The sequence below is a fragment of the Amblyraja radiata genome, chromosome 27 (genome assembly GCF_010909765.2).
Source record: "Amblyraja radiata isolate CabotCenter1 chromosome 27, sAmbRad1.1.pri, whole genome shotgun sequence".
Lineage (NCBI taxonomy): Eukaryota > Metazoa > Chordata > Chondrichthyes > Rajiformes > Rajidae > Amblyraja > Amblyraja radiata.
The window spans coordinates 9,425,196-9,445,448 of record NC_045982.1 but is presented as its reverse complement, the minus strand read 5'-3'; the positions used below and the strand labels follow the sequence as shown (position 1 = coordinate 9,445,448).

Here is a 20,253-nt window from a genome sequence, read left to right as displayed (position 1 = left end):
AATGGGAGATGGAGATGTAATGCTGCCAGATATCATTCTAATTCATACACGGGAGCACTAATGGTCACTTGTTGACACATGTTCCTAAGGTCTGGAAGGTGTATATGCTTTTGTGTGGACACACACGGAAGTGGACTATAAATGAGGTCCAAGCTGTTTGATAAGATGGATGAACTACCATCTCCCTCTTTGGTGACCCTCTGACTATCCTTGATCAGTCTTTGCTTGCTTTACCTTGCACGAAACATTATTCCCTTATCATGTATCTATACATGGTAAATGACTCAATTGTAATCATGTATTGTCTTTCTGCTGACTGGATAGCATGTAACAAAATCTAATGAAATAAGACAATAAACTAAACTGAAATGAGGCGAGAGTTTGGCAAATTGAGTGAGGCCTCAAATAATGGCTTCACAAGGCAAAACACAAAGTGCTGGGGAAACTCAGTGGGTCGGACAGCATCTGAGGAGGGAATGGACAGGTGATGTCTCGGGTTGGGAGCCTTCTTCACAAGTGTTCAATTAAATCATTTGACACAACAAACCAACCTTCCATCTCCTAATGTAGGAAGGAACTGCAGATGCTGGTTTAAACTGAAGATAGACACAAAATGCTGGAGTAACTCGGCAGGACAGGCAGCATCCCTGGATAGAAGAAATTGGTGACGTTTCGGTCTGAAGAACGGTCGCGACCCGAAATGTCACCCATTCCTTCTATCCAGAGATCTTCTCGCTCCTAACTTACTCCTTTGCCCAAAATTCTGTTGCTTTGCGAATAACTCCTTGCATGGTATGTCCCCAATTCTGTCTAATTCTCCTGTAAAGCACTTTGGGAGAAATGAGTTGTATAGAGGCAAGTTGATATTTTGCTATTATGATCACCTAATGCATGGGAAAATGAGATTTGCATTTTCCCTTTCTGAACGTTCCATTGCACTTTCCAGTCAATTAAATACTTTTGATTTGTAGCCAAGATTATCACATAGGAAATATGTCGGTCAATGTTGCACACAAGTTCACACAACAATGAAACATTGGTGCACACAACAATGAACAGAAAATAAGATTTATAGATGCTTAAGACATAAATATTATCCAGTGCTCTCAGGATGCTCTAATGTGACCTTTTAGGGCCACTGGATAACATGGTCCTTTTTTTTTACATGTCATCTGAAGGATGGATTGCTGCTAGTGCAACAAACTATTTGTACTCGACTGGGCATCTCTTAGATAGGTAAAGGGTCTTGATCCAAAACATCATTTGCCAGATCCAGATGAAGGGTCTTGACCTGAAGTGTTGGCTGTCTATTTCCCTTCTCAGGTGCTGCCTGACCCGCGCAGTTCCTCCAGCGGTATTGTTTTATTGCTTGAGATTCTAGCATCTGCTGTCTCTTGTACTCCCAGACATTTGTTTACAGGGTACTGAACTTCTGGCCCTCTGACTCTGCATGCTACCAGCTAAGCTGACAGATGATGCCTGTCTCTTTATCCGCCATGGTGGTAATTTATGGTCAAACGCTTGCTTTGGACAGACTCAATGGAGGGGAGCGAGGAACCGGTGATGCATTGGGCAATTTTCACCACCCTCTGCAATGCCTTCCGGTCGGAGACAGAGCAGTTGCCATACCATACTGTGATACAGTTGGTAAGGATGCTCTCGATGGTGCAGCGGTAGAAGTTCACCAGGATCTGAGGAGACAGATGGACCCTCTTCAGTCTCCTCAGGAAGAAGAGACGCTGGTGAGCCTTCTTGATCAGAGTTGAGGTATTGTGGGTCCAAGAGGGGTCTTCGGAGATGTTAACATCCAGGAACCTGAAGCTAGAAACACGTTCCACCTCCGTCCCGTTAATGTGGATGGGGGTGTGCGTGCCGCCCCTGGACTTCCTGAAGTCTACAATGAGCTCCTTGGTCTTCTTGGAGTTAAGGGCCAGGTTGTTGTCAGCGCACCATGCTGCTAAGTGCTGGACCTCCTCCCTGTAGGCCGACTCATCATTGTTGCTGATGAAGCCAATCACCGTTGTATCATCTGTATACTTGATGATGGTGTTAGTACCATGTACAGGTGTGCAGTCATAGGTGAAGAGGGAGTAGAGGAGGGGGCTCAGCACACAGCCCTGTGGAACGCCGGTGTTCAGGGTGAGGGTTGAAGAGGTATGGTTGTCTGACCTAACAGACTGTGGTCTGTTGGTTAGAAAGTCCAGTTTCCAGTTGCAGAGGGAGGGATCGATGCCCAGGTTACCGAGTTTGGTGATCAGTTTAGATGGTATAATGGTGTTGAATGCTGAGCTGTAATCGATGAACAGCATTCTTACGTAAGTGTCTCTGTTGTACGAGGTGGGAGAGGGCGGAGTGAAGTGCCGTTGAGATGGCATCCTCCGTACTCCTGTTCTTGCGGTAGGCAAACTGATAGGGATCCAGTGTGGGGGGTTGGCAGCTTTTGAGGTGTGCCAGGACCAGCCTCTCGAAGCACTTGGTGATGATGGGGGTAAGTGCAACTGGGCGGAAGTCGTTGAGGCTTGCCGCAGTGGAGTGTTTTGGCACTGGCACGATGGAGGTGGTTTTAAGGCACGTGGGGACAACTGCTTGGGCAAGTGACAGGTTGAAGATGTCAGTCCAGACGTCTGTCAGCTGCGCAGCACAGGCCCTGAGCACGCGCCCGGGGATGCCGTCAGGGCCAGCAGCCTTACGTGCATTAGTCCTACTCAGTGCCACGTACACGTCGTAGGGGGTGAGTGTGAGGGGTTGGTGATCGGCAGGGAGCACAGCCTTGATGGCTGTCTCTAGATTGTCCCTGTCGAAGCGGCCATAGAAGTGATTAAGCTCCTCAAGGAAGGCGGCGTCGCTGGATGTGGGGGTGGTGTTGGAGGGTCTGTAGTCCGTGATGGCCTGGATGCCTTGCCACATGCGTCGGGGGTCGGAGTTGTTGTTGAAGTGCTCCTCAATCCTGAGTTTATGGCAGTGCTTGGCCTTCTTGATGCCCCTCTTCAGGTTAGCCCTGGATGAGCTGTAGGCTCGAGCATCGCCTGACCTGAAAGCGGTGTCCCGTGCTTTCAGCAGTAGCCTGACCTTGCTGTTCATCCATGGCTTCTGAATCTGAATCTGAATCTGAACCATGTGGAGGCAGTAAGGATGCATCGAGGTCCGAGTTCAGCAGGTTGCTACATAATCATGTGGGTCCCAATTAAAGATCACAACCTCAATGGGACCTTTCTATGTAGTTTGCAAGATAAATGGTTTCACTCCAGAAGATTTGGGTTTGAGGGGGACGTTTCACCAAGAGAGGGAAGAGTACCTGGAATGTAGTGCTTGAGAGGGTGATGGGCGGGGAGTTGCTATTTATGAAGTGATTACTTGGATCACCCAAGCATTGAAGGTTAAGGAGCATGGGATTAATAATGGCTGGGCCCCACTGGCCTGGACATTGCCATTCTCATTGTGTGTTTTGGAGGTACTGATGAAGAAACACATATGGGTGGCTGCATCGCAGTGTTGAAGGTGTACACTGGCAATTATAGATGTACTAATTAAGCAGGCTGCTTTGTCCCATACGTCAGCATGGGCATAATGGACCGAATGGCCAGTTTCTGTTATGCCCCTGTCTCACTTAGGAAACCTGAATGGAAACCTCTGGAGACTTTGCGCCCCACCCAAGGTTTCGTGCGGTTCCCAGAGGGTGCAGGTGGTTGCCGGAGGTTGCAGGTAGTGGAAGTAGGTAGGGAGACTGACAAAAACCTCCGGGTACCTCCGGGAACCGCACAGAAACCTTGGATGGGGCGCAAAGTCTCCAGAGGTTTCCGTTCAGGTTTCCTAAGTGGGACAGGGGCATAACAGAAACTGGCCATTCGATCCATTATGCCCATGCTGACGTATGGGACAAAGCAGCCCGCAAGGGCATTAAACTCATTCTAAGATTTGCTATGCCCGATCGATAAGTCTGCATTTGTTCCTTGCGTTGAGAGTTTTTGATCAATAGTGCCTCAATTGCAAGTGGAATCTATTATCTGATGAATGTTTGCCTTGAATCAATTTTCCATTTACTGCTGATCTATAGCTGGGAGTAGAATTTGTTATCTGTTGTGTGTACTGAATGAAGAATGTTGGAGTAAACAGCACTTCTGAAATCCAGTTCCATTGGAGTCAAAGAATAAACTTCAGAAACAGACTTCATCTTGTCTTTAAAAAGTTTCCCATTAGTTTATACACGAGAGGGCAAATTTGTACCACTACAATTAAGTCAGAAAGGTGTCGTGTTTATTCTCCATTCCAAATGGTTAGGCATACGGAGGCACAATATATATGAGTTTATTTTTAAAAGGGTAATTCAGAAACATATTTTTCAGAGTATAGATCTTCTTCTTCTTGCGTATGGCGTGCACAGCCTAAAGTTGTAGGACAACTTGTTCTATTTGATCTTATTTGATTGCATTTGTCGAAACAGGGCGGGCCATGTGAAGGTTGCAATCTCCCACCCCCAGAGTATAGATGAAATCTGGTAAACCCTCTGCAATAAGGAATTAGATGCCGAGGGTTAATTTAAGCTTTTGACCCAGAGATTTTTATTTTATGGATGATATATAATTCAATCCTATTAACTCCTTATCTAATGGTCCAATAAAGTGCTGAGAGAGGAGAGGGTACTGTAATTTGTTCATATCCACACCAAGAAACAACTTGGGGGAGGATTTCATCCCTATGCCTAGAATCTTTTTCTTAGTTATCCACCGCCAATTCTCTCCTCGTATCTCCGTGGTTTCATTTTGTAAGACCTTAGTTTCTGAAACAGTAGTTTCACTTTTAAGAGTACAAATTTCTATTGTGCTCTAATCTGTTTATGACCAACTTGCCCTTTTTTAGTCTTTAGTTTAGAGATTTAGTGCAAAAACAGGCCGTTCAGCCCATCGAGTGTGCCGACCAGCGATCGCCCCACACCATAGCACTGTTGTACACTCTAAGGACAATGTACAATTTATAGATGCCAACTAACCTACAAACCTGTACGTCTTTGCAGTGTGTGATAAAACCGGAGCACCTGGTGAAAACCCAAATGGTCATAGGGAGAACGTACAATCTCCCTACATACAACACCCATAGTCAGGTTCAAATCCAGGTCTCTGGTGCTGCAAGGCGGAAACTCTGCAATAGTCCAAACTACCAACTGTACCCTATCTCAATGTGCAATGTGCGATCTAAAATAGCCTTGTCCCATTGCAAATTTGACTAAAATGAGGTTCCGTTATGATAACTGTATTACTCCTGTTACTTAAAACAGTGATTTCCAGATTCATGCCATGCCCAAGTCTATTCTCCTCTACCCTCAATTTTCAACCATCCTCTAGGTAGTGTCATAATTCAGGACAAAGCAGCTTTCTTAATTTGTACACCATTTATCATTAGTTGTGTACATCTCCCTACATACTTATGTTTAAATCTATCATGTGTTGTTTAATTTAATGTATGGCTGTGCCATCTGGCACATGTGACAAATAAATGTATCTTGGCTTGTATCTTCAACACTGGAATGCAACAGTCTGTAATAGATTTCTTCAGTCAGCACTTGCCAAACTCAAAGCCTCCACCACCTAGAATGACAATGTTGGTGTGCACACAAGAATGTTACTGCCAAGTGCAGGTTTCTCTCTAAGTTGGACTGCATCCAGAAATCCCCATTCCTTTGTTAATGCTGGGTCAGAACCTAGGGACAACAGAGAAAGAAAAAAAATCAGCTCACCGTCATTTGCTCAATAACATCTGGCCATTTACCAATGTCCACATCGCATCAATTAATAATATAAACGCTTGCTCCTGTATTTAAAACTGAAATTCTTTGCATATGTACATACCAATACAGGTGCACAACCTTTTATCCGAAAGCCTTGGGACCAGACACTTTTCGTAATTCAGAATTTGTCGGTCTTCGGAATGGAATTTTTTTAGCGTAGATTTTAATGGCTGGCTCAGTGGTAGAGTGCTCGGCTCATATCCGCAAGGTCGCGAGTTTGCGCCTTGATCCCGGCAGTAAACTCGGTCGCGAGTTTGAGTCTTCAATGTAGTTTTTTCTTGCAGAATAAATGTTTGTATGAAATGCAGTGTAGGAGAGGTGTACTGACTGTGTGGGCAGAACTTTGGAAGTGATTGCCCACCAGTCTAAAAAGCCGCTGTGCCCTGTCCCTGGGATAGCAGGGGGCGATCAAACAGCACAATACTCCCTGTCCCTGGGATAGCAGGGGGCGATCAAACAGCACAATACCTCCCTCCCCCTCCAACTCCAGAGGAATCCGCTCCCTAATGGGCCGCTACGGCGACAAGTGGCAGTATGCCCACAGCCCGAGCTGCGCCCCCTCATCCGCCACCCCAAGAACAAGACGTACCTTGCACACCATCAGCTTCTGCCCCTACGTGTTCCTCTGGAGTTGGAGCGGGGCTGGGCTGGAGTTGCTGCTGGCTGTGGGTCTCTGGGATCTCCGTGCTTGCAGTGGGCCTGGGGGTCGGTGTCCCGTTGGTCCTGACGTCTCCGGCCACCCCCCTGGACTGGAGCTGAGACTGGAAACTGTACCGCCCTTGCCCCCTCCCTCTGCAACTGCAAACAACCCCACTCTCCTGCAAGGGCGGTACAGTTCCCGGAGGATGGCAGGTGGCCGGAGACGTCAAGACCAACAGGAACCCGCTCCCCGATGGGCCCCTACGACGCCCCGAGCTGCGCCCCGTCATCCGCAACCCAGGTTCCTCTGTAGTTGGAGCGGGGCTGGGCTGGGCTGCTGTTGGCTGTGGGTCTCTGGGATCTCCGTGCTTGCAGTGGGCCTGGGGGTCGGTGTCCCGATGAGGGGGCGCAGCTCGGGGAACGGCTTCTGGTGGTCCTGACGTCTCCGGCCAGTTTGCAGTTTTCCTCTGGAGTTGGAACGGGGCTGGGCTGCTGCTGGCTGTGGGTCTCTGGGATCTCCGTGCTTGCAGTGGGCCTGGGGGTCGGTGTCCCGTTGGTCCTGACGTCTCCGGTGACAGTGCAAAGCCCCCGCGCCGGTGCAATGAGCGGGGAGCTGGAGAGGGGAGGGAAGGGGTCACACACATGGCCGGGAAGCAGAGGGGTGTAGGTGGGGTGAAACTGAAGCGAGCGACAATCTGCTGCTGCCTGCCCTGCTGAGTTAAAAAGTTCCCACGCAAGACTCACGATACACTGTGTATCGTGAGTCTACCGTGGGAACTTTTTAACTCAGCGGGCAGGCAGCAGCATATTGTCAATTATTAACCCTCCCGCGCAATATACCCTCACCTTCTCTTTTATGAATGGGGATTTAGTTCCCCTTTCTTCGAGGACCGACCGGAGGTTCCGCTGTCACCTCTGCGGGCCGCCCTCGGTGAACGTTTTCAAGGACCTTTCTTCAAGGACCGAAAAAATGGCCGCTATTCGGAGGTTTTCGTTATTTGGATCTTCGGATAAAAGGTTGTGCACCTGTATATGAATAATGTTATTATGTATATGTGCAAGATTGGATTATTGTATTCCTTGGAATTCTCTGTCATTCATTATGATTATGACTGACCTTATTGCAACATCACCTCTACGTTCCTGCCTACTCCCAGTAGCCTTTCACCCCCTTATCAAGAATCTATTTATCTCTGCCTTCAAAATATTTAAAGACTCGGGTTCAACAGCTCTAAGAAAGCAAGTTCCAAAGGCATTATTCTCGCAAAGATATTTGCCTCGCGTTTCCACAATGATGTGGTTTCTCTTTAGGTTTGATCCCAACTTTAACTTTTTTGGTTAACTTAAATAGTGGGTTTTCTCCTTGGAATTGAATGTATCTGCGTTCTGAAAGATCGCTCAAAGTCAGTCGCTGCATTCTGGCTGGCTGCTCACCACCTAATTTGCCAGTTCACTTTAGCAAACTCTCCCTTCTTGTCTTCGTGACTGCCTATATTTAAGTTTAAAATATTAGCGTTGGACCCATCTTTCTATGCCACAAACTGGATGTAAAATTCTCGTACTTGAAGCACAATAACTGCCCCTGGGTGTAGCCTTCATTGTGCGACTAACAATCTTATCTTGTTGCACCCTTTTGTTTATAACCTGCTATTTTGAGCTCCGAATACAAGAGTATTTCTTTCTTGATCCAATTATTTACCATGCCAGCAGCATAAATCAAAAGAAAGTTCAAGAAAATCAGAGTAGGATCAGATCACCTCACCCATCAATTTATTTTCTCAAACCCCTCTCTTGTCTTCAAAGATAGTTATTAAAATCTATGCCTTTCACTATAGCGTTTTTTTTAAAAATCTGTACTTTTTTTTGTCGCTGTAACCCTATATATTGCACTTTGGTTCCCTTTCTCTTTTTGCACTATCTATCGGATGCATGGTATGATCTGCCTGCAAATCACATAAAACAACATTTTTCACTGTATTTTAGTGCATGTGACAATTAACCGACAGATACCAATCTATTAGTTCCTGATCTGATGTCTCCTCTAGGTTTAGTGTAAAGTGCTAATGATCCATTGCCTTCAAATATTTTAACACTTAACAACTTTAAGTTGTACTTGAAATAATTCTTGAATGGGGTGGCGCAGCGGTAGAGTTGCTGTCTTACAGCTGCAGAGACCCTGGTTCGATCCTGACTACAGGTGCTGTCTGTACGGGGTTTATGTCCTTCCCGTAACCGCATACGTTTTCCCCGGCTGCTCCGGTTTCCTCCCACACTTCACAGGCGTAAATGTTTGTAGCTTAATTGGCTTTGATAAAGATTGTAAATTGTCCCCGCTGTCTGTGTACGATAGTGCTCGTGTACGGAGATCGCTGGTCGGTGCAGAGTCGGTAGACCAAAGGGCCTGTTTCCGCGCTGTATTAAATGGTGAACAGTCTTCGTAAATCAGGAAGAGCTAACATCCTTGGGTGGAAACCCATCGGGCCTTTAAACAAATAACTGGAAGCCAGGAAGCTTTGGGAGCTGTTCCATGCTGACGTAAGAAAACAAGGTGTTGATATGAGCCTTTGCCATGCTACAGGATGTATTAAAACTTTCAGCATTATTATGTTCAGCTAATCGCCAGATGGATATGCTTCAGGGCAGTCTCATCAATATAGTTCACTTGAAGGGTTTACACACAAACAAGTCTCTCCACATTCACAAAGGGATGATTCATTGTCATGGACTAAATCTCCTGTTTCATTGTCATTGCGTGACAGGTGATTGCTTAAAGAATAGGAGCCAACAAACTAAAGCTTCACCATTAAGAGTGGCTCATCTTACAGAAATGCTCCAATTAATAGTTCCGCTGTCTTCAATGAAAGTTGATCAGTTTTTATTTCCCATTCCTCCTCCCCACCTGCTTTTCCCAGGTCAAATCAATCATTACCTATTTGTTTGCAACTCAACAAGGCCCAGACCTCCCTCTCTATATGCCTTACTCACTTACCTGAATCTCTTACTTTGGAATGCTAACACTGTCATGTAAGCTGCCAGGGGAAGATTTATTAAACCTATTCTGACAGATGAATCTCTAAGATAGACACAAAATGCTGAAGTAACTCAGCGGGACAGGCAGCACCACAGGAGAGAAGGAATGGTTGATGTTACGGGTCGAGACCATTCTTCAGAATACTAACAACAGCATAGACTGCGGAGGCCTCATTATAGGCCCCGACCATGGGTGAACAAGAAGAAGTTTGTGCCTTCCCTCACAGTGGGAACCATTGTGGGGGGATGTTTTTATGTTTAATGTCAAATTCTTCTTTAATGTTGTGTTGTATTATTAGTGTGCTGCAATGGCAACTGGAATTTCACTACACCAATTGGTGTATGTGACAATAATTGAACCTTTGAAAGATATTGAGCCCTCCGTCATTTGCTCAATTGCTGCTGGCCTTTTAGCAATGTCCATATCACATGAATGAATAATTTAAAAACATTTCCTCATGAGTTTCCAACTAATTTCTTTGCATGGGTACATGCTTACATTTGAATAATATGTGTGCAAGGTCAGATTGTTCTATTCCTTGTAACTGTTCCATCATTCAATACGATTATGATCGATCTACTTGTAACATCCTCTCTACATTCATTCACACTCCCGGTTGCCTTCCTGATCGGCCTCGCCTACCCAAACTGATGTTTGGTATCACCAACTGTTTTTGTTTAACCACAGATAGTTGGTTCTCCTCTAGGAATCTTTCTTTTTAAATGAAATCTTTCCAATATCTGCATTTTGAAAGATCTCTGAAAGCCTGCCACTGCATTTTGACTGAGCGTTCACTTCATCTAATTTGCCAGTTCACTTTAGTTTAGTTTGGAGATACAGCATGGAAACAGGTTTTTTTGGCCCACCGAGTCTGAGCCGACCAGCGATCCCTGGACACCAACACTAACCTACAAACTAGGCACAATTTACGATTTTACCGAAGCCAATTAAGCTACAAACCTGTATGTCTGGAGTGTGGGAGGAAACAGGAGCACATAGGGAAAACCCACGCGGTTATGGGGTAAACGTACAAATCACGCACAGACAGTGGCCAGTCAGGATTGAACCCGGGTCTCTGACATTGTAAGACTGTAATTCTACCGCTGTGCCACCCTGCCATCCAGTTAGCACTACTCTTATGCCTTCATGTTTGCCCATATTTTAGTTTGAAATATTAAGGGCCTGTCCCACCAGCATGCGACTGCAGGAGGCGAGCGCGACCAAACATTGTGGCTTGAGGCGTACGGCCTCGCGGGGCAGGTCCCACTTCCAACCGCGGAGCCGTATGGAGCTGGTCCCGACATCATACTCACCAATCAGCTGGGCAAGAGGCGGGCCGAGTGAATTTGGACATCACACGGCGTCGGGTTGTTATGTCATCACGCAACGGCACGCCGGGCGGTGACGTCATCGCGCAATGCCACGCGCTAGGCGTACACCGTCAAGACGCTGCGTAAGTTGTCCATGTGCTGCGTATGGCGTCGAGACGCTGCGTACGCCCATCGAGGCGGTGCGCATGGCCTCAATGCGGCTGCGGGCCAACAGGCCGTTGCCGCGCGGGATTTTTGGACAGTGTCAGTTTTTCGGAGCCCCGCGCGATGTCAGGACCAGCTCCGCACAACTCCATACGGCTCCGGCGATCGAAGTGGGACCGGCCCCGCGAGGCCGTACGGCTCAAGCGACCACGTTAGGTCGCGCTCGCCGCATGCAGTCGCATGCTCGTGGGACAGGCTCGTAAGTCTTGGACCCGTCCTATTCCTCAAACTAAGTGTAAAATTCAATCATAAGCAGCAGAAATAATTTGTTTATATTTTTCCCTCTTTGCTTTCCCACATTTAAAGATTAATCTCCTCCCTTACTGAATTCTGGCAAAAGCAATTCTAGTTTCTGTCACTGGACTCGTGCATGCATTTAGATGGACTCGGATAAAATAAGTGAAGAAAGAAATGAAAGTTTACTTTGATGCAATTGTGCGAGAAGTATGTAGGAGATTAATTTGAATTGTAGATGTTAATAAGATGGAGCTTAAATACCGGTAGGAACTTGTGTGACAATTTTTCTGCTATTGCTTGCCAGGTGATAGTTTGAATTCACAGCCAAGAAACTCAATGCTATAAAAAACATTCAGAACAATGATGCATGGCTGTCTAACAAGTTGCAAAGGGATTCCCGGAGGGCTATTGTCAAAAATGGGTGTTGGGCTAAACTTAGTCTGATACCACTTGCATGCAACCAAATTACTGGCATTTAAAGAATCTGTCAACATTCCCAGTTCTCTAAATGCTCAGGGCAATGGTGAACAACATGCCCAAACTGGATAACCTGTTGAATAATGTCAGCCACAAGAGGAAATCGCATAGCTCAGCATTTTATAACAAGGTGTTTATTAGTACTTATATCATATCAAAAAACGTTTAAGTCCAGGTGTTCTCAGTGGTTCATCCACCAGCCACTAATCCAATTTTTCTGAGCTAGCTTCTCATGTTGCATCCTCCACAAATAGGCTCTCCTTTCCATGTTCTAGCCCCCACCCGAGCCTTTCTCATCTTGTGTGCTTGTTGACCGATAATAGTCGTGGCAGTTCCTTTCTATTTTCTCATCTTTATGAAGATATCCTTTGTATTCACCATTCTCCCGAGCTTCAGTCCTTAATGCTCCACGATTGCCATATTATTCTACTTCTGGCTTCTTGTGTATCCTCCATTTCAATGACTTGGGGCGGCACAGTGGCACAGCAGTTGAGTTGTTGCCTTACAGCGCCAGGAATCCGGGTTCGATCCTGACTATGGCTACTGTCTGTACGGAGTTTGTACGTTCTCCCTGAGACTGTGTGGATTTTCTCTGAGTGGTCCGGTTTCGGCCCACAAACTAAAGACGTACAGGTTTGTAGTTTAATTTGCTTTTTGGTAAAATTCTAAATTGGCCCTAGTGTGTAGGATAATGCTAGTATGTGGGTGATCGCTGGTCGGTGCAGACTTGGTTGCTGAAGGGCCTGTTTCTGCACTGTATCTCTAAAGTCTCCACTATTGTCAGCAGTGACTTCAGCTGCAAAGAACAAAAACTTTGGCATTTGTTTTTAATTGCTTTACACCCTTCGGTTGATAAAGACATCTGGTTGACAGGAACTACCCTGCCGACAACTTCAAACTGGCTTTTCGCACTTTTCCTGTTCTGATGAACGGCCTGACCTGAAACGTCAACTCTGTTTCTCTCCCCACAGACGTCGCCTGACGTGCAGAGTATTCCTAACATTTTCTGTTTTTATTTCAGAATTCCAGCCTCTGCAGTTTGTATTGATTTTTGCTTCTCCTCATGCGTTGAATTCTCCCTACAATCCTCACCCTTACAAGAATGGCCACACCCATCCCAACCCCAGAGGAATAGAACACCCCAGTTGGGGCTCAGCTTACAAGGGACCCCGGTCCAGTAGTGCTTTGTTCAAACATGGCTGTATGGTTACTTTCAGTTCAGCTTGTTCTGGTGTCCTTTGATACATTGGGAAGGGAATAGCAGGAAGGACTGGCACAAATTCATGTCTGGCAGGCAACAATAAATTACTTCCACAAGTGTCCTGTTCAATTTCTGAATGGATGTGAGAAGACCTGGAAATGATTATTTTTATCGTCACTCTGGGTAGAGGCAACTTCCAATTGAGACGTCCAAACCTTCAATTTCCAACATTCAAATTCTAACTTTCTAACAAGATCAAATTACTTCATGGGCATTGGACTTTTTCTCCAGACCAGTTTATGTAAAATACTGGGAACTATATTGTGCACTCTGTATCATTCTCTTTGCTCTACCTTTTGTGCTTGTGTTTGTTTTGTTTGTGGTCGCGTGTAGTATTGTATTTGTGTGTTATATCTGATTTGAATGGATTGCACAAAAACGTTTCACTGTACTTTGCTCCACATGACAATAATAAGCAAATCTATTTGTTCTGATCTTTTCAACTGATGACTCACATCTCTGATATACAGTTGTAGAGTTGTACAGTACAGAAACAGGCCCTTCAGCCCACCATATCCATGCTTACCTTTATGCCTATTTAAATGAATCCCATTTGTCTACACTAGGACCGCATCCTACTGTAATTTGCCTATTCAAGTTTCTGTCCAAATGTCTCTTAAACATAATGATTGTACCTGATTTCACCACTTATTCTGGCAGCAAGTTTTAGATATCAACCACTATAAAAATAAACTTTGACCTCCGATCTCTTTTAGAATTCCTTGCTCTCTCCTTAAACTTATCCCCACTATCCCATAGGAAAAGCTTCCAACTTTCTTTCCAAATTATGCTTTACATTTTTTAATATATACCTCTATCGGGTCACCACCCTCCTTTGCTCCGGGATAAAATGGACCCAAACATGAAATTTCCCTCCATTATTAAACCCCTCCAATCCAGGCAATATCCTGATTGAAAAAATACACAAAATGCTGGAGTAACTCAGCGGGTCAGGCAGCATTTCTGGAAAAGGAATAGGTGACATTTCTGGTTGAGACCCTTCTTCAGATGAATCTCCTCTGCACTCTCTACCCAGTGCAACCACATATTTTCAATAGTGTGGTGACCAAAACTGTGCACAATGCCCCAATTAAGGTTTGACCCGTGTTTTGTGAAGTTTCAATGTAACATAACAGATTTTATATTCTATGCCCAAATCCATGAAGGAAAGCATGCCCTATGCCTTTGTAACCACCCTTACTTCTGGCCTTGCCACTTTCAGAAAACTATTAATTGGAATCCCTTAGTGCTCTTTCCCAATGAAAATGGACTGAACAAGATATCTCTGACAATGAAACGTTCCCTCCAGATCTGCGAGTCCAGTTTAGTGCTCAAGACCTAGAATATATTCTTATCTAAATCCAGAAAGGCGAATATTGATTAATATGGTTCATAGCTCTTCACTAACTGCAGCAAAAATGTTAGGGCCTCCTTTTCTGATTGGCCTAATAGCAGAAAACATGCTGGAAACATGCCGGGCTATGCAATCAGTTATAGTGGCCTCCTTGTTCTTGTAAACATCAAGTGGCTGTCAGGAAAACTATAAAGGTTAAATCTTCCCTTCAGCACAACTTTGAGAGGTTTGGAATACAACTTCGGCAGGGATTTCAGAGCGCAAAATCAATTCACAAGACACCAATTAACCGGCAACACCCTAATTCCCTGAAAAGATGCTGATTAAGTTGTTTTCATTCACAAGATGGATTATATGAAGCTTGCAGAGCACGGCATTTTTAAATGTCAGCCAAGTGAGTCACCTCCGTTTTCCTCCCACACTGCAAAGATGTACAGGTTTGTAGGTTAACTGGCTTGGTATAATTGTAAATTGTCCCTATTGTGTGTAGGATAGTGTAGTGTTAATGTGCGGTCAGTACGAACTCAGTAGGCCGAAGGGCCTGCTTCCGCGCTGTATCTCTAAACTAAACTAAGTGAACTCATGGAGCAACAATTAGCCTGTAATTGGCCTATTGCTTTACAGCGGCCAGCAGATTATGTTCATCCACTACCCATGCCCTCAAACAACACTGGCTCCCAGTTTAACCGCTTTAACAGCGTGGAAACAGACCCTATCGGCCCACCGATAATCGATCACACGTTCATACTAGTTCGATGTTATCCCACTCTCTCATCCAATCCATATGCACAAGGGGCAATTTACGGAGGCCAATTAACCTACAAACCTGCGTGTCTCAGGGATGTGGGTCTAAACCCACACAGTCACAGGGAGATCATGCAAACTCCACACAGCCAGCACCCGAGGTCAGGATTGAACCCGGGTCTCCGGCGCGGTGAGCAGCAGCTCTACCAGCTGAGCCACTGTGCCGCCCTTATGCATGTTCTAATTTTCAAATCTCTCTATCGCTTCACTCCTCCTTATCTCTCTAACATCTCCAAGAGGTCTGTGTTGATTTTAACTTTTTGCATATTCCTGATCTTGCGGCACAGTCTAAGATTTGGCATTTTGCTTGAGAGACGTGGAGGAGATGGTGCTGACAGGCCACGTAGAACTGAAACCACAAATAACTATGGAGTGAATTTATGTTTGAGAATTTTATTGATGGATAAAGCATCAGCCTCCTGTCTGACAGTGAACAGCAACAATTGCTTGCATTAATATTAGGACTTTGCCCATTTATCAAAAAATTATCAGTGTTTGACACTAAGCTACAAGAGAAGATATTTTCGGACAAGCAATCACAAGCTTGGAAAATGAGTGAAATATTACGGAGCCTCTTCGAGTGAGAAAGCGAGGTGGTGGGATTAATCCCGGAGCTATCCCAGAGTTTGGGGACTGCTAATGTGGAGGAACGGCACTTGTGGTGTGCCTTGTAAATTGTGGATGATAAAGAGACCAATATCGGAGCAGCATTGAAATCACAGAGCAATTTGGCGACTGATTCATTTACATGGTATTGACTTCCTCCACGAGAGGTTTGTTAATCTTTGTTTCCAGGTAGGCAGACAGGGAAACCTGATCATATATACACAATGGCCAAGTAGATGGCAAGTCTCTATAATGTCACTTCCAGTGAACCCGGGCTGGCTGGGAGGTGGTTCCAGGCCTGGTATGTTTTGGATTCCTGATAAAGTGGATGCAAACCAAAGCTCATTCCACAGGGAGGTTCTCAGAATGAAACACCCAAAGCTACGATGAGGCAGTGAATGCCCCGTATCCACTCTGTAACTATCAACAAAAGCTAAAGAATGAATTGTGCTTGCTTCCTCCTCCAGTGCAATATTTCACCACATGCTTTCCCAGCCTGATAGTATTCTGCTGATAGTACAGAGTCAACCTCCGCACCACTGCTGCAGCACGACTCAGCTGAGAACCTGTGGTCTTTACACTGGTCACTGTGGTCTGCATGAAAATCGTGTACAACTGAAGGTATGGCTCATTCACCTCGGGCAAAGGAGTGCATGTCCCAGTGAGAGAGGGTGGGTGGGTGGGTCAGTGCAAATGTGCACACACTGAAGTGTGGAATGCATATTATGAAACTCTACTATTTGATTTGGAGTAACCATACTTCAACTTGTTACTTCCTGATGTGTTCCATTTTTGCAACAACATTTCAGCACAGCGAGTAGAGCTGCTGTCTCACAGAGCTAAAGAACCAGGTTTGACCTTGATCTCGGGTGCTGTCTGTGTGGAGTTTGCACATTCTCCCTGTGACCACTTGGGTTTCATCCGGATGCTCCAGTTTCCTCCCACATCCCAAAGACGTGCAAGTTTGTTAGTTAATCAGCCGTTGTAAATTGCCCCTTGTGTACTGGGAGTCGATGAGAAAGTGGGATAACATAGAACTAGTGTGGTCAATGGTCAGCATGGACTTGATGGGCAGGAGGGCCTGTTTCTCGAAACTAAACATGAAAGAGGGGAACTAGGAGATTGGGTGATAAGATAAGTAGGATGTGATCCAGGCAGTGCTACTGGGGGGGAAGATACAAGAATGGTCAGGAGATCATGGGATCATCCATCCAAATTCATAATGTCCATTAACCGGGAGTTGTCATTTGACATCAAATGTATACAATAGTTGAATGAGAAAACGTCTAAGCCAATAAACCCAATATTTCAACCAAGTGAGCAATTAGAGAGACTTAATATTCAATTCAATAGAACACTTTATTTATTGCCATTAATGCTGGAATAGTTTCCTATCTATTAATCTTACCAGATTTCTTCCGCTGCTCCGAGTAAAAAAATATCCCAGTGCAATATCCTTCAGCTAGATTGTAGAAGGAAAAACAGGAAAAGGAACAGAAAGGAGGAACAGTGTCTTAATCCCACACAGTTGGTTCTTGCAGGTTCATCTTGCTAGGATAACACATGACTGATTTTGACATGAACCGATAACTCAGTTCTGAAGCTTCACTCAAACTACCTCACTCAAGATATGTTTAATGCTCACACTCGGCAGCATAGTTCTGTCAGGACAATAAAAATATCTATCTTAGCAAGTTTTGGGAATATAGAGGAAATATTTACATGATGCATTCCTTGCCATGAAAGCTGCTATTGTGCATCAAGAAGTAGCTGTAGAAAGCACGACTTGTAACTTCAGGCCTGGGCGAAATAATATTTGGGCCATTGAAATGAAGGGCAATGTCGATTCCAAATAGTAATTATCTAGCACTACCATCTTCAAATTCCTTAAACATAGAAACATAGAAAATAGGTGCAGGTGTAGGCCATTCGGCCCTACGAGCCTGCACCACCATTCAATATGATCATGGCTGATCATCCAACTCAGTATCCTGTACCTGCCTTCTCTCCATACCCCCTGATCCCTTTAGCCACAAGGGCCACATCTAACTCCCTCTTAAATATAGCCAATGAACTGGCCTCAACTACCTTCTGTGGCAGAGAATTCCACAGATTCACCACTCTCTGTGTGAAAAATGTTTTTTCTCAGCTTGGTCCTAAAAGACTCCCCCCTTATCTTTAAACTGTGATCCCTTGTTCTGGACTTCCCCAACATCGGGAACAATCTTCCTGCATCTAGCCTGTCCAACCCCTTAAGAATTCTGTAAGTTTCTATAAGAAGACCCTCAATCTTCTAAATTCTAGCGAGTACAAGCCCAGAGTCTATCCAGTCTTTCTTCATATGAAAGTCCTGCCATCCCAGGAATCAGTCTGGTGAACCTTCTCTGTACTCCCTCTATGGCAGGAAACTTACCTTAACTAAGCACATAGATACTAGGGCTGCCAAAAAACAGGTTAGTGGTACTGCAGCACAACAGTTAGTGTTGCTCTCTGCTCCCGGGTGTCTGGTTCAATCCTAGCCTCAGATGCTTCCTTGTGGAGTACTTTGCTGGGAACTGCATCCACCAGTTGGGCCTCCTGTGCAGTGAGGCTGAATGTTCCAGATCTTGTCTTCCCGTAGATTTTACCACGGCTACAAATCTACAAATGGTTGACAGCTTCAAGTACCTTGGCGTTAATATTACCAGTGGTCTGTCTTGGACCAACCTCATTGATGCGACAGCCGAGAAGGCACACCGACACCTCAACTTCCTTAGGAGACGGAAGAAATTCAGCATGTCTCCTATTACTCTCACCAACTTCTATAGAAGCTCCAGAGAGAGCACACTGCTGGGTTGCTTCACAGCTTCGTTTGGGAACAGCTTCGCCCAAGACTACAAGAAATTGCAGGGAGTTGTAGAAGAAGCCCAGTCCGTCACTCAGGCCAGACTTCTCGCCCTTTACTTCATTTACACTTCACGCTGCCTTGGAAAAGCAGCCAACGTAATCAAAGATTGGTCCCTGTTATTCCTTAATCTCCCAGCTCCCATCTGGCAGAAGATACAGAAGCTTGAAAGCGCACACACCAAACTCGGGAACAACATCTTCCCCTCTGTAGGTACACAAAAATGCTGGAGAAACTCAGCGGGTGCAGCAGCATCTATGGAGCGAAGGAAATAGGCAACGTTTCGGCCCAAAATGTTGCCCATTTCCTTCTCTCAATAGATGCTGCTGCACCTAGGGCCGGATTTACCTATAAACTAGACAAGCTTAAGCTTAGGGCCTTGAGGTCTATGGGGGCCTCCGGCCAAGGCAGGACACCTACTGTTCAACTCTGGGTGGGCCCCCCTCTCTATCTCTCTCTCTCCATCTCCCCCCCGCTATCCATGTCCGGGCCGCCGGGCTCCGCTCGCTCCTCATCCGCCAGCACGGCAGGCCGCCTTGCACATGCGCATTGCTGCGGCCTGCACATCCTTCCCCCTGCACATGCGCACAACCACGGCCAGCACATCATCGGCCGCCCTGCGCATGCGCACTGCAACGGCAACTGGTCGGCGCTGGGCACTTTCTCCCTCGCTTTGAATTGTGGGAGATTTGGCCGTCATGGCTGTCCGGTCGCTGCCTCGCCGCCAGCACTGAAAACCAACGCGGAGGGGGCCTCACAAGTGGAACAGCTTAGGGCCTCTCTTCATCTAAATCCGGCCCTGGCTGCACCCGCTGAGTTTCTCCAGCATTTTTGTGTACCTTCGATTTTCCAGCATCTGCAGTTCCTTCTTAAACTCTTCCCCTCTGTAATCAGGCTTCTGAATGGTCCTTCCACAAGCTAGGTGACTGCCTGATTCACCTCTGCACCATTGCAGACATTGTCTATTGAACTGATGCGGTACAATGCTGAGAGCTATAATCTGCACTTCCCTTTGCTCTCTACCCATTGTACTTGAGTTTGACTTGATTGTATTTATGTATAGTATATCTAATCTGTTTGGATAGCACGCAAAGCAAAACTTTTCACTGTACCTTGGTGCATGTGAAAATAATAACCCCAAAACTAAACCTAAATCAGTAGCCTGATGGAAAATTTCCACTTACTCCACTGCTGTTGTAACGATACAAAAGCACATGGCAGCAAACAGGTCAAAGTGATTATTTGATTAGGATCTAATGTGCCACCTCCCTCCGTGAACAACACTGGCTGTAGCGTCCGTATATAACATACCTTGCAGCTACTCACTGGGACTTCTCCGTCAAACTTGGACTTGAAGAAACAGGAGCACCACAAGCTGCAACATGCCCCTGAGCAGAGGTGTCAGAAATCAGAAGGTTCCCAATTAAAAAGACTGATCCAAGGATTTGAAGAGAGGCAAGAAGATAGTAGGAGGTTGAAAGGGCATCAAATTTTAAGAATGCATTTGTATTAGAATTGTCTACTTCAGGGACATGAAATGTAGGATGGGGCTTGGAAGTCCTATTGTGACAATAGGAGGAGGCGCTGTCCTGAACGGCTGCCTGTCCTGCAGCTGAGCGCTTTTTTTCCCCTTCTTTTTTATT

The 20,253-nt window shown here is 45.6% G+C and overlaps 1 protein-coding gene across 1 annotated transcript in view; it reads left to right on the top strand.

Annotated features, from left to right (window-relative positions):
* crybg2 (crystallin beta-gamma domain containing 2) overlaps positions 1–20,253 on the top strand; it is a 92,458-nt gene that overhangs the window by 6,206 nt on the left and 65,999 nt on the right. The window contains exons 2-3 of the mRNA XM_033044766.1: positions 16,194–16,387; positions 18,347–18,648. Of these exons, the coding sequence (XP_032900657.1) occupies positions 16,194–16,387; positions 18,347–18,648 (496 nt within the window). The remainder of the gene's footprint in view (positions 1–16,193; positions 16,388–18,346; positions 18,649–20,253) is intronic.